We start from the raw sequence: 24093 nt of genomic DNA on the forward strand, positions 1-24093 counted from the left end.
GTTTCATGAAGACAACAGATAGTATGCTTGATTTTTCCTTCTCTCCTCTCCTCTCCTCTCTCTCCTCTCCTCTCCTCTCCTCTCCTCTCCTCTCCTCTCCTCTCCTCTCCTCTCCTCTCCTCTCCTCTCCTCTCCTCTCCTCTCCTCTCCTCTCCTCTCCTCCCCTCCCCTCCCCTCCCCTCCCCTCTCCTCTCCCCTCTCCCCTCCCCTCCCTTCCCCTCTCCCCTCCTCTCCTCCACCCTCTCTTTCCTCCCCTCCCCCCCCTTTCTCTCTCTCTTTCTTTCTTTCTCTCTTTCTCTCTCTCTTTCTTTTCTTTTTCTTTCTTTTTTTTTTTGGGCAGAGTCTCACTCTGTTGCCCCAGTCTCACTGTGATGCCCCATAACATCATCTTAGCTCACAGCAACCTCAAACTCCTGGTTCAAGTGATCCTTATGCCTCAGCCTCTGAGTAGCTGGACTACCTGTGCCCACCACAAAACTCAGTTTTTTTTGTATTTTGTTTTTTTAGTAGAGACAGGGTTTTGATCTTGCTTAAGCTGGTCTTGAACTCCTGAGCTTAAGTAATCCTGAATTGTCCTCCCAGAGGTGCTAGGACTGTACCTAGCCTAGGCTTGAATTATTCAATCAGCAATCCCATGTCTCTTCAGTGGGGAGTTCAAGCCATTCAGATTTCTTGAGAGAAGTGATAAGAAGGGTGGATTTTTGTTTGTCCTCTTGTGAAGGACTTTGTTGCTTTATTTTATCACTTGGGCCATTGTGGTAGCTAGGCTTTGTCCTTAAGTTACTAGGAAGTTTTACTTTGCTGGGAGATCATTGCATTGGTCTGTTAACTTCCTGCAAGGCAGGTCTAGCAGTGACAAATTTCCTCAAAGTTTGCATGTTGGAGAAGATAGAAAATAGAAGCCCACGCTCTTCTGGCTTGTAAAGTTTTCAGTGAGAAATCAGCTGTTACCTAATGGGTTTTACCCTTGTAGGTCAAATGCTGCTTATGCCTAGCAGCTTATAGAGTTTTCTCTTTCATTTTCACTTTGGTCAGGCTAATTGCAATGTGCCTTAGAGATACTTTGTTTGAATTGAGTCATCCTGGAGTTTTTAGCCATCTAGTAACTGTATGTGTAGATCTCTGGCAATGCTTAGGAAATTTTCAGCTATAATATCTTCAACCAGAATTTCAATGCTCTTCTTCTCCTTCAGGGATACCTGTGGTTCATATGTTTCTAGGCTTTGAATAGGCCCATATCTGTCCAAGACAGTGGTTCTCAACTTTCCTAATGCCGCAGCCCTTTAATACAGTTCCTGTGGGTCACAACCCATAGGTAGAGAAATGCTGGTCTAAGAGATTGCTCTGCTTTTGCTCTCTTCTTTTCTGCCTTTTAAAATGATTGGGTTAGCTCAAAAGTTTTGCTTTCAAGTAAGTGCTAATATTCTTTCTTTTCCATGGTTTAATCTGTTGCCAAAACTCTCTGCTGTGTTTTGAAATTCCCCAAATGCCTCTTTTGATTCTTTGAGGTCTTTCCTAATTATATCCAGGTCTTTGGAGACTTTGTCTTTAATTTCACTGATTTTTCAAGACAATTTTTGGATTCCTTTTTGCTGTTTTCCACGTTCTCTTCAATTCCATTCATCTTTCTGGTTGTGCAAATTCTGAATTCCATTTCTGTCATTAAAAAATTTTCTTTATGGTTGGAATTTTCAGTGGTAGCTCCATTGTGGTCCATTGGGGGAGTAGATCTAATCTGTTTTTTTCATATTGCCAGTTTTTTTTTTTTTTTTTGCTAGTTCTTCCTCCTGTGTGGTTTCATCCCCCCCTTCCTTCTATTTTTCCTTTCTTTTCTTCCTCTCTACCTTTTCTTTCCTTAACTCTAGGCTATTGAATTGATTTGACTATGTTTTCCCCATTGATTTCCCTTCCTGCTTCTCCTCTTTGCTCTTGGTGTCCTGTGCAGTTGCTCCAGGGCCTTATAGCACTGTCTTTGAGAGGGGTGGTCCAAATGGTGGTGCCTGCATGCACTTCTCCCCATTTTTGTCAGGAGAGGCTGCAACAGGGCTACCATTAGGCCACCATTTTGGCTCCTCCTCATCTTGCAAATTTTAATGATTTTTGAACAGAGGATCTCACATTCTCAGTTTGCCCTGAGCCTCATGAATTAAGTGCTCATCCTGCAGTCTAAAAAGCAGTGGCTGATATAACTCCGGACTATACTGTAATGCCTCCAGTCAAATTCTAGGGGACTGGGAATGCACAACAATGATTTTACTCTGGCTGAAGTCATGTTAACTCACCTGTCTCCTTGCTATTGAGGGGAAGGTACTGTTCCCAATGAAGTGGCTCTGACCCATGTATGGCTAGTATAGTGTGGGAACAAGAAAGGGCTAGAAAACAGCCATTATCCTCAGCAAGAACATTTTCCATTTTCTAAGTATCTGCTCTGTGCTTGGCTCTGTGCCAGTTGCTATGGGAAACACAAAGCACCACATCGCCACTCCCAGGGAGCTCCTAGCTGCATGGGAGGGTGGGGCACAGATCTCTTTGGTATACCATTGGGATTAGTCTCACACAGGGCACAAACCCATCATTCAGGAGTTCAATAACAGGATTCAGAAAGGGATCCCTAGGGGCTATGCTGTCAGGAAAAGCTTTGGGTTAAGATAGGATTCAGAAAGGGTCTTAAATGATGCATGGAATTTTCTAAGAGAAGAAATGAAACCCTCAGCCCTGGATATGGACACATCACATACTCTCTCATGTTGAATCTTGTGTTTGAATCGATCATAATATACTGGAGTTTGAGAATGTTGCAGGATGGGTTCTCCGGAAGCAGATACTAAAGTGTACTTTAGGGTGTGTATTAGCTCCCTGTAAGTGCTAAAACAAACTACAATAAAGTGGGTAGCTCAAAACAATAGAAATTTATTCTCTTACAGTTCTGGAAGCCAGAAAACTAAAGTCAGTCTCACTGGGCTGAAATAAAGGTGTGGGCAGGGTCTTACTCCCTCTGGAGGTTCTGCAGGAGAATCCATTCCTTGCTTCTTATAGCTCCTCATGACTGCTGAAGTTCCTTGGCTGTGGCTGCATCATCTCAATCTCTGTTTCTGTCTTCACATCATCCCCTCTTCTTTTGCTCAAACCCCCCTCTGCCTCTCTCTTTTAATGATCTATGTGATGGCATTTAGGGTCCACCTGGATAATCCAGGATAGTCTCCTCCTTTTAATCCTTAACTTAATCACATCTTTTGTCACTTAAGGTAATAGTCACAGGTTCTGGGGATTGGGAGCTAGACATATCTTTCTGGGGGCCACCATTTTTTTTTTTTTTTAAGATGGAGCCTCAAGCTGTCATCCTGGGTAGAGTGCCATGGCTTCACAGCTCACAGCAACCTCCAACTCTTGGGCTCAAGTGATTCTCCTGCCTCCGCCTCCCAAGTAGCTGGGACTACAGGTGCCCGCCACAACGCCCGGCTATTTTTTGGTTGCAGCCATCATTGTTGTTTGGCGGGCCCGGGCTGGATTCGAACCTGCCAGCTTAGGTGTATGTGGCTGGCGCCTTAGCTGCTTGAGCCACAGGCGCCGAGCCATTGGGGGCCACCATTAAGCCCACTACAGGATGAGAAATGTTTAATGTGGTTCAGCATCTGTAGAAAGGAATAGAGAGGAAGCAGGATAGGCAGAGGGAAGTTAGATTGTGATGTAGAACCAACAGTGTCTTGACCAGCTTTGTGGAGAATTCTTGAAGGAGAACTGCCTCTCAGAGTTATTGATTAGTAGGCTAGAATGACTGGGCCTTCACACCTCCCATGCCAAGTCACTGGATAGAGATAAGCTCTAGGAAAGATGTGAAGTTATTCTTTGCTGCTGAGGCACAGCCTGAAGGAGCTGACAGCTGAGGCTCCCTGCTAACTATACTCCCATGCTGGCAAGAGTTATTCCTTAAAGGGAGATCTGGGTAGTTCAGTTCTGTGCCCACTGCAGGGAAGGAGTGTGAGAGAGCATCAGCAGATGGCTAGGGGAAGGGGGCTGATGTCCCCTGAAGGCAGCACCTGAGTGGGGCCTGTGGTCTTTAAGCATGTTGACAAGAACAATACATTTGCTCTGCCATGAAAGTGTATGAAGAAAGGGACTCTGGGACCTCCTAAACCTGGGGAAAGCCACTAGCTGGGGAACTATTTCTAGGCCATTCCTAAGCATATGTAGGCCCTAACATCTATCTTGCCTTTCTTAGTTCTTGACTTACACTGTGAATGTGAACACAACTGTACTTGTACACAGTCTTATAATTTATACTTAAAATAAATCTTCTAACTGCTCCCTCCAGGGAGCACTCAAGTGGCTTAGGGCACAAGCTCTCTTTCTGCTGATTCAGGAGGGGCCTGGGGCTACATTTCCTGCCTGGACTCAGCAGGGCTAGGAGTTACATGATGGTTTTGAAGGAACATTCCTCAGAGTCTCAGGCAACAGGTCTGGGGAGTAAGCAGTCTCCTTCTGCCTTTGCAGGTGGGCAGACATGCAGAGAAGGGGTTAGAAGTTTACCTTAGACCACACACTAACCCATTTCTGGACTCCCTAGGGCCCTCACTCAAAGTCACTCATCACATGGAAGCTTTTTGCAGTGGAAAAACACTAGGGCCTGTCTTGTGCTTCGGAGGGTCTCTGTGGAAACCTTTTCTCCTCTGTGGTGCTCTGGAGGATCTGGAGACTGTAGCCTCTTTCCTGGGCTTTGAGGAGGGACCATGACTGCACAGATGGGAAAGGGTGGCCAGTCTTCAGCCTCCATACCCAGCTACAAGGCAGCCATTTCAATGATTGCAAGCCAGCCCAAGGCTGCTCTTCCATAATGTTGGCTTGTCATCCCCAGTGCCATGGTTGCTTTCAGGCAGTGACCACAGCAATTAAAAGGCAGCCCAGTATACCACAAAATCAGGCTTTTGGGGATCTATTTTTAAATAATGAGTGAAGAGACAAGGGGTGAGAGGCAGAGGCTGAAGGGGAAGGTAAGAGGAGCATGGATGGGTAGCAGGAGTTCTGTAGCTATCTCACCAAATCACTCTTCCTCTCTGGACCTCGGTTCCCCATAGGCATAGCAAGGCCCATAGTAAGGTCAGAACCAAGTGACCTTGGAGATAAATGGAGAGGACCTTGGGGGTGGAGGGCTGGCAGAGAGGCTGGCAAAGGTCCAGAAGAGCCTTGCTAATGTTTCAGGGGTTGGGGCAAGAGCACACATGGAAACCCACATGCTATGTGGCTAAATACTTAAAAGATATAAAAGCAAACTAACAAACTATTGAGTAAGATATATTCTATTGGCTGACCTTAAAAAATATATTTATATAATGAAACTGTAAGGCCAAGTGTGAATGAAAATTCTTGGGACTCCTTTGAGTCCTGTGTGTGAAGAAAGCTGGGCCTGGTGCCCAGTTGTGGCTTACAGTGAGAATCTTCTCCCATTCACAGGCCTCCTAATCTAGGGAGAGGGGCCCTAGCTGCTGTGCTCTGAAATCCATCTTTGCAATGAGGCCAAGGCCACGCTTCCCACAGGCCATTCCTGCCAATGACTAAATGTAGCCGGGATTCTAAGGGGGTCCATTTGAGGAAGGCACAGGGCTCCTCTGATGGCCACTTTTGCTTTGAGGACACTCTGACAGCCTGTTGAATTTTTCTTCAGTTTTGAGGACAGTGGCCTAGTAAGCTTCTGCCTGGCCTTCTCTCCTTCACTAGGGCTCACCCGTGCAGCCTGATGCGACAGTCCACTTGGCCACTGCTCTTTTAACCCCAGGCTCCTTCCCACACCATGACATACCCCATGTGCACTATATCTAGAGCCCCAGGCACTACGGCATGGCCCAGCAGTGGCTGTGGCAGGAATGTTTCTTTGGTATGCATGTGTCTTCTCACCCCATGGCATGTAGGGAGCAGGAGGAGCCCTGTTTTCTGAAGTGCTAGTGGCCAGGAGCCTCTCCTCCTACTCAGCCTCCTGAGCATGCTTCTGGAACAACACTATTTGTAACCACCTGCACTGGGGTGGGGCTCATGTGTCCCAGGGCCTTCTCACTTTGTCTTCTATCACCCTCACAAGATTTGGTGCAGAATAGAGGAAACTGAGGCTCAAAGACATTGAGTGAAGGTCCATACTGGGGTCTTCTGATGCCCACCTCTGGGATCTGTGAGGATGGCCCAGCCTGGGATGGAGTGGAAATCACACAACCCCTGCTTTGGTAGCACAACTGATCATTAGTCCTTGGGAAGTGAATAGGCATATCTCCTAATGTTTAAAATGGAGCTACTGCTTTCAAACTTGCAGCAACTTAGCCAGAGAAATGGAGGGCCAAGTGTGTTGTTCCCCTGAGGCCAGCCAGGCTTTAGCTCCTCAGAACTTGTCATTATATTTGCAGTCTGGGTAGCGGTAGGCAAATCTGGGGTCACAGGTTCTCATGGGCCTGAGGATGTCCTTTAGCCGGCTGGCGGCCCCAAAGACTTCTGAGTCTGGGCGGGCAGCCTCTCCACACTGAGTGAGAGCAGAGTCAATCTCCTCTTGCACCTGGTAGGGAAACCTCTTCAGGAGAAGTTGAGGTAGCAACTGCTGACACACCAGTACCAGACTCTGCTTCTCAGGGATGGTATCACAGGAGGGCAGCTGGGCCTGGCAGCCAGAAACGAGGCAGCTAAAAATGTCTTTTTTCTTTTCTGCCCTGGTGGCTGCTTGACTGCCTAGAAAAGAAATGAGAAATATTACATACCCTATGCTCCTTGGGGGAGGGCACTACTAATTAGAATTGCTGGGCAAAATGGTTTAGTCTCTTAGCATTTTCCTGTCTCCAGGAGATTTAGAGCTCAGAGACACAATGGCTCCTTCTGAGAACCACATGGGAGGAACTCTCTCTGACACAATAGATTGAGGCCTAGGCACGGAAAACCCACTTATCCCTATTGGAGTTTGGGTTTATAATTGTAGGGATTGCATTCATATTGTTAGTATCTCCATTATTATTGAATTAGGAAATTCAGGAAATTATTTTTTTTTTTAATTTTTTTATTAAATCATAACTGTATACAATGATATGATCATGGGGCATCATACACTCACTTCATAAACGTCAGGAAATTATTAGGACTGGTTTCATTTGCTCTTTTAAAATACAAAGGCAGAAGAAAAAACAGGTAATTCTGAATATGCATCCAAATGGTTGTAATGGTATTGACCTTTGGAAATTTACATAACCTGAATATTCTGGGATCAGCCTCATTTTTTTCTAATTTGAGCCTTCTTATAAAGGCAAATCAGGAAATGAGTAAGTGTGGTTTAATTTGCCAATCTTTGTAGACCCTCTCATATAAACAAAATCAAAAATCAGGAAACGAAATCATTTGTTCTGTTATCAGGCTCAGAAAATTTGGTCACTGCTAGAGATCGGGATGTTCAAAGAGTTCTAGAACTGTGGATGAGCCTTTGCACATAGAAACATGATTAACTCATCCACCTCATTTGGTTCCATGTTTTTTAATTCGAAAGTTTCATAAAAGCAAATGTTACAAAATGAATTGCAAAATGTGCCAGTGAATCAGCCAGATATTTAAGTTTTAGATAAAAGCTAAAAGCATCTGAAGAGAAAGGCTCTGAGGGGGAGATGAACCTGGAAGTTGTGTGTGTGTGTGCGTGGAGAAGCAGGGCAGGTCCCTGAGCTACATGGTCCCTGAGCCATACAGACCTGATAGGACAATAGCACTGCCCTGTGGGGATGCAGCCCAGGATGTGCCACTATGCACAATGCCCCTCATGGACAAAACCAAGTCCACTTTGCTTTGGAGGTAGAGCAGAAATTCAAATGAGAGTGAGTGACAATTTTATAGGACATCTGACATTCTCTGAATTTGGGTTGCTCTCACTGTGATGCCTGGAGTCAGGAAAGGCCCAATAGTGTGACTCCCAGCCACCTCTCCCTAGCTCCTGTCACCCTGACTTCCCCTCTGACATCTGCTCAGCCAGGCCCATGCTGAGTACCTTCCTGCTTGTCAATGACGCCCAGTGCGCTGGCATCCCGGATGAACAGATGCCCATTGTTAAAGATGCCAAACATGCCTGCGTCAACATGGGTGAAGTAGAAGAAATAGTTCAAATCGTTGCTCCTTAGAGACTCCAGGACACTAAGAAGCTGGTAGGCAAGGTCGGCTGCCTGGTCTGGGGGTGCACCGTAGAATTCCTGCAGCGGTCTGGTGCTGGTGCTGATGAGGAATCTGCCACAGGCACCCAGGTACTTGGGCAGTGGCCATCCTTCAGCCCCAGGGAAGATCTGTGAAACCAGAAGGAGGAGGCATTAGAAGATTAGAGAGAAAAATCTTTGGTGACAACATTTTCCCTCTCTCTCCATCTCTCACTGCAAGCACAGAAAGATCAGCCTCACATAGGCATCCAAGGTCTCAAAACATGTCAGCAAAGTATCTCTTAACCTTTTTTATACCTCTTGGAACATGGCAGTACCCTTACCCCTGCCCACTTTTATATTCTGGTCTCGATGGAAATACTCAGAAAAGGAGGCTAGTTTTGTTTCTTTGAAGTGTACTTTTTTCAACAGAGATCCTTCAAGCTGGGTTCGAGAATGCTAATGGATTTGCTGAACTTTTAGATGGTATCCAGGATTTGGAGAAATATGTTTAGATTTCACAGATATCATTGCTTAGGAAGAAGCTATGGGGAAAATAATAGAGAGTCAGCTTAAGGCTGATTAAAAGAAAAATATTAAAAAAAATAATAGCACAGGTACCTGGTTCTGGGATAGGACAAAAATTGTGATGGTGGGCTCTTGGGTGACTCAAGTTTTGGGAACTGCTGCTCTGGCCTAAAATCTCTCTTCTGCCAGCTGTTGTTGAATCTGCCTGGTTGGGATAACTAAATACATCAGACAGATGTTCCCCAACTGATTGGAACCTTCCAGACAGACTAGTACTGGCCTACAGAAGCACATAGCCTGGTCTCCTCTGTCTCCTTGTAAGAGCTCCAACCTTGTAGATTTGTGAGATGAAGAAGAAAGGAGGGAAACTTGGTTGGCCTTTTCTTGAGTATTGATTGAGGCAACTGTATTGAGAATTGTGTTTCTGTGGGGAAAATAACAGAAGCTATACATGCATTTTACACTTTTAGAACTATAAGCTTTGTTCCTTATTTTTCTTCTTTAAAAGACAAAGTTATCACCATCTCTGATGATTTCTGAGGTCCTCTGCCCTTTTTATCCCACCTACCACATTGTGAGGAATCCATGTCCATTGCTTAGAGGGGACATTTTTCACTATGTGCTGCGGAGGGATGACCTGATGCTGGAAGCATCTTCATGGACCACTTCATGGACCATGGACCATGACTTACTGTGTGGCCATGCAGCCATTCCTCGGTTCCACACTATGATCTTCCTGGGCAGAGCCCAGGGTTAAGTGGAGGGTCTCAGCCACATGGTCTCAACCTACACTACTTAGGAGCCAGGCCTAGAAATAGCCAGCATCTGGGAGAAAAGACCTTGGAGAGTGTAGGACAATAAGCAATTTGTTTTCCTCCTCTAGTATTTCAAATGCCAACATTACTAGGCAGAATTCAAGATATGGAGAATGGCCTCCAAGGGGTGACAGCTCTGGGTTTGCCCATTGCCAACACTGGCTGAGTGACTTTGGCCAAATCACTTCACTTCTCTGAGCCCTACTTAACCTCATCTAGAAAAGGAGACAATAATAAAATTCCCAGGGGGCTGCTGTGAGCATTAAATGAGATAATAATGTCAAATGCTCAACACAATGCCTGACAAGTGGCAGGTGCCAGGTAAATGAGAGCTGTTGTTATGTATTCAGTCAGCTTCATTCTCCTCTACCTTCACCTCTCCCCCTCCTCTTCCTATTCCTCCTTCTTCTCTCCTTCCTTTTCTTCTCCTCCTACCCCTCCTTCTCCTTCTCTACCTCCTCTTCATACTTCCTCTTCCTTTCTCTACTCCTTTTCCTTTCCCTACAAATCCCTCTCACTTCCTAGTTCCCTTTGTGTCCATTCCATGACTTCTGTGTTTTGACCCTTGGGGTCCGGGGGCAATCGCAGACTCCATCTGATTGGACTCCATCTGTTCTATGTATGTTGGTTTCCCACTGGACTGGAAGCTGCATGAAGAAAAGAGCCAATATATCTGTTCTGCTGACTCAGGCCCTAATACATCCTCATTTACTTGCCCATTCCCCTCTTGTTAGACATTTAGGTTACTTCCATTTTTTCTCTTTTCCAACTACAGCTGCAGGGGTTATCTCTGGGTGGGTCATTCTTTGGGTATTTCTCCACTTCCTGAGCTTACTCAAATCTTACTGATCTTTGAGGCACAGGGCAAAGCTGCCTTCTTTTCTGAAGCCCTTCAGAGCTGCCTCAAGCAGTGAAGGTGGCTACTGTCCCCAACTACCTACCTCCCCCACCAGGAACTTTCACACAAGAGATGCCAACAAATCTCCTTCCCCTCCCCTCTTCTCCTCTGCCCTCCCTTCTTTCCCTTTCCCTCCCCTGCTCCATCTTGCTCTGTCCCCCAGGCTGGTGTAAAGTGGCCTGATCATAGCTCCCTGCAGCCTTGGACTCCTGGGCTCAAATGATCCTCCTGCCTCAGCCTCCTAGGTCACTGGGACTAGGCTGGTCTAGTCCTTGCTTCAAAGGATCCTCCTGCCTCAGCTTCCCAAGTGACTGTTATCACAGACGTGAGACACCATCAAAAAATATTTTCTGAATATCACAAAGGGGTCTACCATGGGCTGGTGTCCTCAAGGCGTGCAGTAAAAGGAGGGAAAGAGCTCAACACAGAGCTGGTCCCTGGTCCCTTGACTTGCAACCTGGAGGGCTGGCTGCTAAGCACCTGGAGGAGGATGGGGTGAGTGTTGACAGCCAGCGTGTACAGCAGACGCATCTTGTCGCGGTCAGTGAAGTGGTCCATGAAGATGCTTCCAGCATCAGCCACCTCAGCATAGCGCCGGACCACACGATCTAGGAGTCGCTGTGATGGGCAGCGCAGGAGGGGGCTGGGCAGGTCCTGTGGGTAGGCGAGAGAAGAAAGGGTGCTTGAATGCTTGTGGAGGAAGGCAGGATAGGGGGCACGGGCAGGCCTTGCTGGTGGGGGAGACCTTGTGGTTGGGAGGCTGGTTGCGGGGAAGTCCCCAGAAGAGGGACAAGAGGAGTGGTGCTGCACAGGCAGGGGAGGAGGAGACGCCGGGGCAGGGCAGGCCAGAGCATTCCTGGAGGATGGGGCAGGGAGTGGGCAGGAGTGTCTCTGGGAGCTGTGGGAAAGGGATTCAGCCTCGGGGAGGGCAGGGCAGGAGGGCGCTGGGCAGGCGTTGGGGGAGAAGGAGGAGGAAGGCAGGGCTGGTGGACCCTCCTCACCCCGCTCAGCAGGCAGTTGTATCCTCCCACCATTGCATCCTACCCTGCCTTTTGTAAAATTGCTCATCCCAGGCAGAATTCTTCCCCTGCCATTGGCCCCTTTCGAGTCCTTCCACTTTTTCACTACCACATCGTCACAACTGTGATGCTATACATGAGCATCTTTATTTATGCTGTTTTGTTCATGGGATAAAAGTTGGAGAGAGGGACTTAGGCTTGTTTTCCATGACCTTCCAGCCCTCTCGTACACCTTTCTGCTCATGCTGAACAAAGAAGACAATGAATCTCCTAAAAAAAGGAACCATACTTAAGAACCCTAGGGCCGGTCTGCCAGAATTCAACTTGGTAACTACCAGCTGTGTGACCTCTGACAAATTACTAGTCTCTCTGTATCTTTTGTTCCAGTCTAAAGTGAGGGGATACCTAAAAGGTCATGAGGATCAAATAAATTAAAAAATGTAAATTCACAATTTGCATGCAGTAGCTCATTTAATCCTCCCAGGCACTCCACCAGGTAGGTGCTATTAAGGAATTGGAAGTTTGCAGAGCATAGATAATGGTTGGAAGGGCTGGATTCAGGATTTAAGCCCAGTGAGTTAGACACTAATATCTGTGCATTATTCCCCTGTAATAGGTCCTGCCCCGCCCCCATCCCAGTAAGCTACCCAGAGAAGGTCTTTTGCTTCTGTTAGTCTTGATCCTGAAATCCCACCATTAGGGAAGATTGTTGGGGGACAGGGGATGGATAAGTAATTTCTTCTCTTCTCCAAGAGTCAGTTCTCAAATGAAAATACCTCTGGGAGAGGTAGGACACTAAGTGGGCATAACAATAGCAATAATCATAGGTAGTAACCATTGAGTGCTTGCTATACAACAGGAGTTGTTCTAAGCCCCTCTCAGGTAGTGTTTTCATTCATTTACTCCTTGCAAGAACCTATTATTGCTCCATTTTACAGATAGCAATACTGAGATTTAGAGAGATTAAATGAGTTTCCCCAAGTCATATATACCTGGTAATGTAACCAAGATAGTACAATGGGTGAGAGGTACACGGAGCCAGGCAGGACCCATACCCTTATTTTTACTGGGGTGAGAGAATCACATCATGCAACCCTGCACTTAGCTGACATCAGGGCACTCATTCATTCATTCACCCACCAATGTTTGCAGAACATCTACTGAGAATCAGACTGTATCTCTGGACACAAAGAGGAACAAAACAACAGGTCCTGTCTTCCAGAGTACTTGTTGGCTGGAGCAGACCATCAAGTGCCCAGCAGTTATGATGTAGTGCAGGAAGAACTATTGTAGTGAGCTTGGAGCCACTAGAGTGGGGCCTCATTATAAATTTTGTGGGCTTTCTGTACCCTTGCCTTCCCAGGCATCTTCCTCTATGAAAAATATTAAAAATCGTATTTTGGAAGGGTGGCACCTGTTGCTCAAGGAGTAGGGCGCCGGTCCCATATGCCAGAGGTGGTGGGTTCAAACCCAGCCCCAGCCAAAAAAAAAATCATATTTCGGGTGGCACCTGTGGCTCAAAGGAGTAGGGCGCCAGCCCCAGATGCAAGAGGTGGTGGGTTCAAACCCAGCCCCAGCCAAAAACTGCAAAAAAAAAATCATAACTGCATTAATATAGACACATATGTTAATGTTATACATTCAAACATTTTTGGGGGGCTTAAAAGTTCATTTTTCCCCCTTTTATTAAAAAAAAACAAAACATTTTTGTGGGACTTTAAAAGACTTTTTGAAATATTGTGAGGACTTCAAATCTTTGTTGGTAATAGGATCATGAAGTCTTGATCTAAGCAGAGGCCTAAAGCCTGTGTAGAATGAACTTGTAAAGAGGATGAAAGAATATTTTATGCATAATGAAGAGTATATGCAAAACTCTTGAGATGAAAGAGAATGTGCTGGACACTACAGGTATGTCAGGATGCCGTGAAGCTAGAGTATCACTAGGGAGAGTGCGCAGAGAGGAGACCTCAAAAAGAAGAATGTTGAAGTCATTTTAAGGAGGCTTTGTTTACTTCTGTTTGGCCTGTTCTGGTCAAGTGCAAGCCCACAATTATATTGGCCAAAGGCAAGCAAAATTGGGAAACCACACATTTCTAATAAAATAATGATTCTTTTCAAAACCAAATACATGAATTCGGGGGATTACTGCTTTGGAGTTTCTAAATCACTGCTCCCTTCTGCATACCTGGGCAACGGGGCTAACCTACGAGCTTCCAATGAAAGGCAAAAGGAAAACCAAACCCTGGACCTTGATTATCCCACTCTTTCCTATGCCCAGTTTCCTCATCTTCACATTTCCTGTCTGGAGCTATACCTTAGGGAACCAACCAGCCATTCAATGTGTATGGAGCTGGTGATAGGGCTTTTTCTCTGTCATATTGTCTCTTAACAGGGACCCAAAGTGCAGGATGATACTGAGACTTGTCACAGTTTGCCAACACAATCAACAATAGTCTGAAAAAGACTCAATAACATTTAGTGGGTATGTTGCCATGATGGTTAACTTTATGTGTCAACTTACCTAGGTTATGGTGCCCAGTTATTCAATCAAGCATTTATCTGGGTGTTGCTGTGAAGGCATTTTGTAGATGCGGTTAATATTTACAATTAGTTGACTTTAAGTAAAGGAGATTATTGCATCAATCCAGATGGGACTGATCTAATCAGTCAAAGGTCTTCAGAACAAAACTGAGATTTTTCTGAGGAACAAGAAATTTCACCTGAACACTGCAATGTTAGCTCCTGGCTGGTGGTCTACCCTGCGAATTTTGGACTTGCTATTTCCCACAATCACATAAGTCAATTCCTTGAAATAAATGTATATTCTAATATATACAGGTGTATCTCCTACTGGTTTTGTTTCTATAGTAGAATCCTGTCTGTTACACTGGCTAAGAGAAAAACACTTGTTCATTGCAGCAATGGACACTGAAATCTAGATTTGCTTTCACCTTTGAAGCATCTAGTGAAATCTGAATACAGGAGACACAACTTTCCCAATGAGTCATCTGACCTTTGATTGGATTTTATCCTGAGTGTGTTTGCTCAGAAAACATTGCTAGCAATCACTGGTGTCCTCATTTCAAGGATTCTTACCAGAACAGAAGCAGAGAAGTTAAATAGTCTTGAAAGATGATTGGTGGAAGTATTTAAAAAATAAAAAAGATATGCTTTTGTTTCACTCTAGAAGTGAGAGGTCAGAGTTCATCCATTAGTAGGGCAAAAAGGGTTTTCCTTCAGACAGGACCAAAACTTAAAAGTTTTGTGGATGTTTGGTAATCTTGTCAGCATTGCTGTAGCTCCTCTTCAGATTCCGCTCCATGGGTAAAATCAGCCCTGACTGAGGGTTCCTCCAGAGGTGGACCACAATAGGATGACATCTGGGTTGCGGCAGGCTGAGTGACAGCCTCATCTAGAAGACAAGAGCGTGGTGGAAAGAGTCCAGGCTTTGGAGTTGACCACTTGCCATTGGAGAATACTGTGCAAAGGTAGTCCATTGCTGGTGGCTTTGTGTGTTGGTGAATTCAGGAGGGAAGCATGAAAGCTGCATGTGGAGGGCTGATGCAGAAGCTTCTGTAGGATTACTAATTGAAGATGTGATTGGCATGACACCATTGGGAGAAGAAAGCTAAGACTTTCTGGAAGTTCTAAGTGTTGGGCCCTATGCCAGGACTTTTCATAGGCATCATCTCAGCACACACAGGGACTTGGAGTCTTTAGTTCTCTCAGGCCCTGGTGACATCCCAGGAAATTTAAAGTGATTAATGGTAAAAAGCCTTCAAAAATTTGTGGAAAATAATGTGACATTACTTTTTATAGTTCATGCTGGCAAATGCAAATGAGACTGTATTATCAAGTGATCTAGTAAAATACCTTTATTTTTCACATGAGAATAAGGACCAGAAAAGGGAAATGGCTTGTTAAGATCATGCTGCTTATTGGTGTTCAAGTTTGTGTTCATACCCAGATACCAGTAGGGCATTAAAAATGATTTAATGTGAAGAGAAGGGAAAAAAGTTTAGAGGTTTCAGAATAAGGCAGTGTCTGAAAATTACCTGATAATTGAGGCCTTTGCTGTGCTATAAAAATACAGATCCTTAGGCCCCTGTCTAGAATTTATGGTAGGTAGATAGGATGGAGGCCTTAAGATTCTGCATTTTGACAGGTGTTCTGTGTCATTCTTATTATCAGGCAAGTCTGGGGAACACAAGCAGGGAGCATGGGAGGTAAGGAATTGAGATGCGACTTAGCATTTCCATTGTAGGAGTTCTGGAAGAAGTCCCTGGGAAGACTTCTTACTTTATTTTGAAACAAATACAAATGACTGTGCACTCTTGATGGTGGAGTAAGGACACTGGTGATGACTTCCTATCTTGGGACAGCTTTCCCAAGAAGGTTTGGCTAATAAAAGCCAAACGCATTATTCTTTAAAAGGGGATATATACACCAGAATGAGGGTTCTCCAGAAAATCAGACAACCTTCAAAACCAACTGAATGAATCTGTCAGGAGTGACTCACAGAAGGGAGGATAGAAGGGGTTACTGGCTCCTTACCTTGTATCACAGAGCCAGCTCTGCCTTCTCCCAAGGTGTGAGCCTCTCTTTCAGAAAGCAAGGAGGGTTCGAGCAGAAAGAAGAATCAGGAGAGACAGGTTGCAGCTGGAAAGCTATTGACTGTACAAGGGCCATGTATTGACTCCAATTGGCCATTTTTCCCTTGCTGCAACTCAAGATGACATGGACAAAAGGAAGGCTGAGATCCTAGATGCCTCAATTTTTAGGCTTCCTGTGTTGGGCCAGGGATGGGTGAAGACAGTGGAATTACCACTTTGGTCATTTCATTCAGCAAAAGATGCCAGGACTCATAATACCAAATAGTCCATTTTAGCATGGTAGAAGAACTGGAGATGTTAAAATTCTCTACTGCTGCCCATCCAGCTCTCTTTTGGGAGCTTAAATACAGATTCAGTTTATAGGTCTCATAGAACATGCACACACAAAGCTTGGCATGGTGAGAGGCACATGCTCTGCATTTAATAAATGGTATTTATCATTGTCACCATCATGGTCATCAGCATTGGCATTGCCACTGCCACGTCCTAGATGTGCCTTCCATAACCAGCCTGGTACTTCCATGCCCTATGTTACCCCTAGCTGAAGCTTCCTCTCCCATGGCCATCTGCTTAGGGCAGTAGGGTAAAGCCATTTCTGATGGATGGGGGTGCCTGGTATGGATGACTTTACTCAATGGGCTGTTGGTGAAGAAAAGCCAATTATACTGACTCTTTTAAGATTTAGATTTGGGATCTGAGAAATAAGGGATGGCCAGTGCTATGGAAAGCAGCAAAGATGCCTTGGGCCAAGGTGATTGGGGACCCATGAGAGAAGCACCAGATGCATGGTTACTGGATGCCAGAACTGCCTCAGGTCTTGGAAGCTTCCACACCAAGTTTTAGGCCAGAGGTGGCCTTACCAGAAACTCTTTTCCCAGAGAGTGGGCTTGCTGAGTATTTGCTCATTGTCTCCAGGAGAGTCAAGAAGCCCAATACCAGAAAAATCTGGCTTTATTGAGGCACAAAGGAAGGGTGGAGAGTTAGGATGGGAGGTCCTGGGCCTCCTGAGACTCAAATTTCCACCTCTAGGGGGGATGCTGGCATCTTTTCTACTACCTCACAAGAATAACAAGGAAGATAAGGTATGTGAACTTTTTTAAAGCATTAACCATCCTGGGCTCTTATATGGCCATCGTGTCCTGTATCCCATATTAATCATCCAACTGGCTTTTATATGACTTTTGGAAGTTTCCAAAGGGAAATATTACTCCAAAGGCAAAGATTTATCACTGGTGAATATATTTGAATATTTGCTACAATGGATATAAATGTGTAGAAGAAAAGAACATGAACTGCTCTTAGAAAGATCAAAAGTCAGCTTTTCTCAGTAAGATGGTCACCTTGCTAGCTAGATTTGGAAAGCTGAGGGACATCTTGAGCAAATGAACTTTTACTTTGAGTGAACTTACTGTTGTCCAGTTCTCCTAGCAACGAGGGAGAAGAGAAAGTTCGAATGCTAATAAACTCATAAGTTTGCTTTCTGGTTGCATACCTTTGACATGATTTAGTTGTTAAATATGCTTGTGAAATGGGGCTTAGGTTAATCATGTCACATAGTTAATCAATGTGCTATAAATAAAACAATGATTCAATAACTACCTCAGTTGTATATAATTAAACCAAAAGTTACTGAACGTTTCTTCAAGCTACATTGTATTCAAAACCATGAACACTCCAGTTTGGTTTATGTTATGAAGAGAAACATCCTACAGTTCTTTTCCTACTTCAGTAGGTGGATTTTCCCCCCTTTTTACTAAAATTCTTTTTAAATATTTTTTTTTTCCTCTGAAAACCAGAAGACACATGCAAGGATTTTTAGTGTGTTAACTTTCCTTTCTGCAAGTGCCTGGCCACCACAGTCATTATTTCAGAGAGACCAGTTGGATAATTTTAGAAGTTTAGGGATCTAAAAACTTGTAACTCTAGCACATTCATAGGCAAAACTCACCCTTTGAACCCACTGTTTCATGTCCTAGAGGAAGGAGAGGAATGCAGAAAGTGGATCATCCCCAAATCATTTCAATTTTGCTTTGAAAACCGTAAGATATGGCAGGTTTATGATAAGTCCTCCCATTAGAAAGTTTTTCTATGTTACTGGTAAACTTCTGAGCTTCTGTTCCCTCATCTCTCAGTGAGGATGATGGTATTTTCTCAGCTTATACCAAGGACAGCTCCCATTTTTTTAGGCTCTGGCTTGGCTTCTGGCATTTGCAGACACCTGTTACATGTTTCCTGAATGCACCTACGCTGATCAATTCAGATTCCTAAAAACTCAGTCACTAAAGGAAAGTCAGTTGCAAAGGGTAGAAGCAGAAAGGAAATAATCCAAGAGAGTGTATAGAACTTGGAGTTTGCCTTCATTATCTCAATGTGGATAACATATTCAGGAGAGTTGAATAGATATTAAAGCCACATTAATTTAAAAAACTAAACAGATTTGGTGGGGTAGGGCCAAGGATATAAAATGTTTTCCTTGAACTGGGAGACTTGCCGCTAGCAGAGCTACAGGTTTTACATAGGGAAGGTCCCCTAACTCCCAGTGACATCCTTTCCTCAGGCAGGTCTTCTGTTTGTTTAGATTCTTGATACTTTGTAGAGGTTGTAGGTTGAGCCTGATGGAATATTATATCAGGAGCAGAGGGCTTGAGCAAAGTTCTGTTTCAGTACTGAGAGGGATTCCCAGGAGGGAACTAATGAAGAGGGAGCTACCCTAAATGCATAGAGACACATATGTGGCTCTATCTGTTCTCCTGGCTCCACCAGCACCTGAGTAGCTGGTTACCTTAATAATTATGGCACCCTCCTCATGAGGGTCACGTCTGTAAGATCAGTGTCTGGTACATAGAAAGAGTTCTAGAAATATTTATTCTTATTATTTGCCTGAAAGATAATACCCTTTCTTAATTTTTCCATTTCTGTAAGTGACTCCACCATTCTCCTAGTTTTCTAGGTTAGACTATCTGGAGCTATTGTTATACTTCTTTAATAGCTAAATCTCCAATCTTTGACTCTCCATATCAGTTTGTGGTGTCATCATTGTGACCTATAACATATATGCATTGTATCATGTCCATTTGTGACCTGTCTTAGTCAACTTCTCCTCCAGCTGGCCCAGGCTGCTCCCTTCCCCTTCTGAGCCTCTGTTCCCTCATCTGTCAGTGAGGACTATGGTAGTTGCTCAGCTTATACTGAGGGCAACCCCCATATTTTTACGCTCTGGCTTGGTTTCTGGACTTTGCAGACACCTGTTACATGTTTCCTGAATGCACAATAAACATGTCACTGGGCTTTTCGGACTGTGGAATGCTTTGTAAACACAAAGTACTGTCGTCAGTTCTAGGAGTTACATCTCTCCTCCCCAAATTTCGCAAGTTGGATCTCTGAATAGGAAACAAACTTGTGTCTGGAGGGCCAAATAAACAGCATCCACACCATAAGTATGATTGACCTGGGACAGTCTACGAATGTGGGAAAAATCTTTGGGAACGCAGGGAAACCCTTGTCAGGAAGCTCTGAAAATAGGTTCAGGAAGAACAGTTGGGGAGTGAGTGTTATTTTTTTGTATGTCATTGGGAGAGGCTAAGTAGACACAAACGGTTAGTCAGACCAGCCATTCAGACAAGAAAATCCATGGGCCAGAAGTTGGCCTTGAAATCAGGGGAAGAGGATGCCCCAGCCAGTGGCCTCCAGCACTATGGCCTGGGGGCAGGAGAATGGGCCACTGACAATCACCTGGCAACTCCCCTCTCAGATCAGTGCCCACCTACCAGCCTTCTGACTTGGTGTTGTCACCCACCGCTCTTACCTTCATGCAGAGAGTTGTGTTCTACTCTACGCGATAGTAATGTTTTCTAAATAGCCATTTCATTTGCTGGCTCTGTGAAGCTTACAGACTTGGCCAGTGTAAGTTGATTCCTTTGTGGGTGTGCTGGGAAGACCACCAAATGTGAGCTCTAAAATATCAGGGACTCTGTCTTGTTCATCATTGTGTTCTTAGCACATACTAAAAGTTCACACTCAAAATAGTGTTGTTAAATCAGTGGAGGAATTATAGAAGCCCCAACTCTGGACTGTGGTGAATTTACTGGATTAAACATCAACCTGAGAGGCCCCTTGGGGGCCAACAGAAAGTGTGGCTTTTCTGGTGACACACACATATGTTGCTGTGTATTATGACCTTTGCCATAATGACAATAAAAACAGTTGCTGATGTTAGTGAACTCCTACTTGCTCTGCTTCACGTATAGTGCCTTGCATTTGTTGCCTTGGTTAATTCTCACACTTCCATAAGGGGAGGCATTGTGCTAATCCATAATGAAGATTCTATGTGCCAGAAAGTAGAGCAACACATCCAGGGTTTTGTACATAGTGGTGGAGCCAGGATTTGTATCCAGGCATGCCTGAGTCCCAGTGCATGTTGTATTGCCTTTTTTTTTTTTAATTAAATCATAGCTGTGTACATTAAAGTGATCGTGGGGCACCATACACTGGTTTCATAGACCGTTTGACACATTTTCATCACACTGGTTAACATAGCCTTCCTGGCATTTTCTTAGTTATTGTGCTAAGACATTTACATTCCACATTTACTAGGTTTCACATATACCCTTGTAAGATGTATGGCAGGTGTAATCCCACCAATCTCTCTCCCTCTGCCCACCTCCCCTCTCCCTCCCCTCCCTTTCCCCCTTCCCCCTATTCTTAGGTTGTAACTGGGTTATAGCTTTCATGTGAAAGCCATAAATTAGTTTCATAGTAGGGCTGAGTACATTGGATACTTTTTCTTCCATTCTTGAGATACTTTACTAAGAAGAATATGTTCCAGCTCCATCCATGTAAACATGAAAGAGGTAAAGTCTTCATCTTTCTTTAAGACTGCATAATATTCCATGGTGTACATATACCACAATTTATTAATCCATTTTTGGATTGATGGGCACTTGGGCTTTTTCCATGACTTTGCAATTATGAATAGGGCTTCAATAAACATTCTGGTACAAATGTCTTTGTTATGATGTGATTTTTGGTCTTCTGGGTATATGTCTAGTAGAGGAATTATAGGATTGAATGGCAGATCTATTTTTAGATCTCTAAGTGTTCTCCAAACATCTTTCCAAAAGGAATGTATTAATTTGCATTCTTGCATTGAACTTGCAGCCTTCTTGTTGGGCCTTCTCTTTTTGGCACTGCCATGTAGTCTGTTTCTTAAGTGCAGGAACTGGATCTCATGCTCCTTCATTTGTCCAGGAATCCTGGGTATCGTGTGGCCTATGGTGGATGCTATACTTCATGGATATACACTCTCCTCCATTTTTACCCTGTCAGGCTATGTGGGTGTCGCCCTGCCATACTTTGGCCATGAAACCTCCCTGACTCTCTTCTGGATCCATGCCTGTCCACTCTGAATACCACTTTTAGGCCCATTTGTGGAAAGGTCTACTATCCTCAAGTCACTTTTCTTTAGAAGTGCAAATTGTTAGACCCTACCTCAGACCATCTGAATCAGAACCTCTTGGGGGTGTGTGTGTGCTAACAAACCCTCCAGGGGACTCAGATGTCCACTCAAACTTGGAACCAGTGTCTCTCAGAATAAAGTTGGTTCCCCATCTGCCAGTATCAACCCTGTCATTACAACATTTACCCACTGCACTCTGACCTGCACAGTGGCAGGTCATAACACTTGATACTTCCCATAATCACTCCTTATTCTCACTCCCACATCTTTGCCCTTCCCATGGAAGAGCCATCACTGACATTTTCTCTATCCCATTGTTCCTCTCCCACTACAGGCTGCATAGCCTCTGGCTGATTCTTTCAGCCCTCATTTTCTTCCTTCTGCAGCCTGTGCTACATGGACCTTGTGCTATGTATGTAGGATCTCTTCTTAGCTGTTCAGTGCCTGTGGATGGAACTTTGAATAATCACACCTCTGTACACTCCTCAGCAAATAGTGGTGGTGGAGACCTAGGAGGTCCTTAATAAGCAAATCCTATTTCCATGATGATTGTTGTGCCATACTGCACTTACTTGGTGTGTCTGCCCCAACCCACAATTTCTGAGAGGCTGAGTTAGGCAGTTGGGTGGTCAGTCCAAGAACTTTAACATGAGGCAATATTGGAGGAACAGGGAGCACAACTCACAGAGAGATTCAGTCTGCTGAGAGGTAGTGAGAAACAATGCAGGCCTGGAGACAGAGTTAGACCGAGGAGGTGCTTTACAACTTCCTTCTTACAAGGAGGCCTGGATGGACATACTTCTAGCGTTACACCATTTTTTAAACTTTATTGATCTGAGGAGGTTTCTGATTCTTGCAACCATTGAGCCTTGATGAAGATACAAGAAAATGGTAGTTTTGGGGAGAGATATGCATTGTTGTAGTTAAGTAGATGACCATCTTAGCTGAATACCCCACAGTGTCCCATGTGGTATCTATGTAGCAGTAGTTCTGGTCAAGGTTACTTTCCCTTGTCCTCCTGAGCTCCTTGCTATTGAACTTTCAGCAGTCAGAGGCTCACATGGTGGCAATCATGGCCCCCTCTTCCATTGGGTAGCCCACATCTTGGAAGATCCTGCTAGTGGAGGTGGTAGCTAGCTCTCCCCTTCTACTGGAGGCTCTCTCTTTCTTTCTTCCCATCACCTACTTTGTCCACCACTTTCTTTCATTCAAGGCCCATTGGAGTTTTGCCAATGAAGCATTCATGGGCTGCTCAAAGATTTTCACTGTGGCAGATGAAATAATCATTGTGGCAGGTAATTCAGCTGATAGTTGGGGTAGGCAGGGCAGTTGACACAGGGTAAAACACATTATTTCTTGGTCTGTCATTTTTATTCAGGTATATTAATGCTGGTCATAATTCTCCACTGGGCCATTTCTTTTTATGGGCTGTTGTCTTTTTCTTTTCTTAAATTGTAAGACAGGAAGCTAAGTGCTTCTGGCAACTCATCTGTGTATCCAAGCTTGAAAAACTCTTTTTAGGAGCTCAGTGCTTCTGCTATGCAAAGGTCTTGTGGTCCAGAAGGCTTAAGCACAATTCTGATTGTCAAGACAGCCCTCATGCTTGCCCAGGGGATGGTGCAAGGCTTCTTCCCTACAGCTCTTCTGTTGAGGTTGTACCACTTCTATCAGTCAGGGAAGCAGACTCACAAACCGTTTTTAGTTTCATAGGGTTTTGATCTTGTGCAGCTGTGGGAACGGGCTGGCTGCTGTCCTCCCATCTGATGCTGAAGCTTGAAGTCCACAGGACAGACAGTTGGGAAGGGAAGATAGGTGCTAAGTAGGGGAAGAACAGGGACAAGATTGAACCCATAAGGACAAGCTTGAGCCCATGAAAATTGACTGAAACCCACAGCAATTCTTATTGCCTCTGACTTTGATGGTGTGCAGCTCAATCTGATCCAGAAATCAGAAAACTGAAGGAAGAGCCAGTGGAACGCTGAGCAGCTATAGGCTCCATTGCTGCTTTAGCACCAGCAAGGTGAAGCTGGCTGATTAGTGCCAATGTGTATATGTGTGAGCTACCAGAGGATCCCTGTGTCACTTCCACCCTCCCAAACTCCCAACAGAATCTTTCTGTGGCTCACCCTAACTGGAAGCATATGGGGAATGGAATTCTGGGAAATTTAGTTCAACCTGGCCAGACTGACTCTTCACAAAGCCACCACATCACCTTTGGTGTGTCTCGTGGTGATTTTTCTCTTCTTTGATCTGGCTCAGGGCATAACAGCCCTGAGTGTAGATTTGGGGTGTGGAAGTTTATTGTCCCAAGAAAATCCTGGAGGAGAGGGCTTGAGTTAGGCAGTTTTTGGGTTAGAGTTGTGGATGAGGTGCTCTTCAGCAGAAAGACAGTGCAGTTGGAACTGAGAAAGGTGTAGGTGATGCATCCTCCGAGTATTTGAGAGAAACTTTTAATGAGCTCAGCCTCTTTTCTATCTCCTATCCCAACCCTTATTTCCCCTTCTCTTCTACCCCAACTTCCCTGCACTCTAGGTGGTTTCACAGGCACCATCTGTCAGGTACCTTATATGATAGAGGGAAAAGTCAAGGGAGAGAGAAAAGCCGGTGACTTCCCATAGGGTGGGTGTGAGAAA

General features: G+C 44.7%; 1 protein-coding gene across 2 annotated transcripts in view; it reads right to left on the reverse strand.

The window, feature by feature from the left end:
- Positions 1-2903: 2903 nt before the first annotated feature.
- The window catches only part of DIPK2B (divergent protein kinase domain 2B), a 72759-nt gene continuing 51569 nt past the window's right edge, over positions 2904-24093 (reverse strand). The window contains exons 3-5 of one of the 2 annotated variants that reach the window (XM_053581084.1): positions 10854-11027; positions 8068-8282; positions 2904-6698 (exon numbers count right to left, since the gene is read on the reverse strand). In XM_053581084.1, coding sequence (XP_053437059.1) covers positions 6362-6698; positions 8068-8282; positions 10854-11027 — 726 coding nt within the window. In that variant the 3' untranslated portion in view covers positions 2904-6361. Of the gene's footprint in view, positions 6703-7993; positions 8283-10853; positions 11028-24093 lie in introns of both variants that reach the window. The other variant, XM_053581083.1, reaches the window with a different exon arrangement.

This window comes from Nycticebus coucang, chromosome X (genome assembly GCF_027406575.1).
Source record: "Nycticebus coucang isolate mNycCou1 chromosome X, mNycCou1.pri, whole genome shotgun sequence".
Classification (NCBI taxonomy): domain Eukaryota; kingdom Metazoa; phylum Chordata; class Mammalia; order Primates; family Lorisidae; genus Nycticebus; species Nycticebus coucang.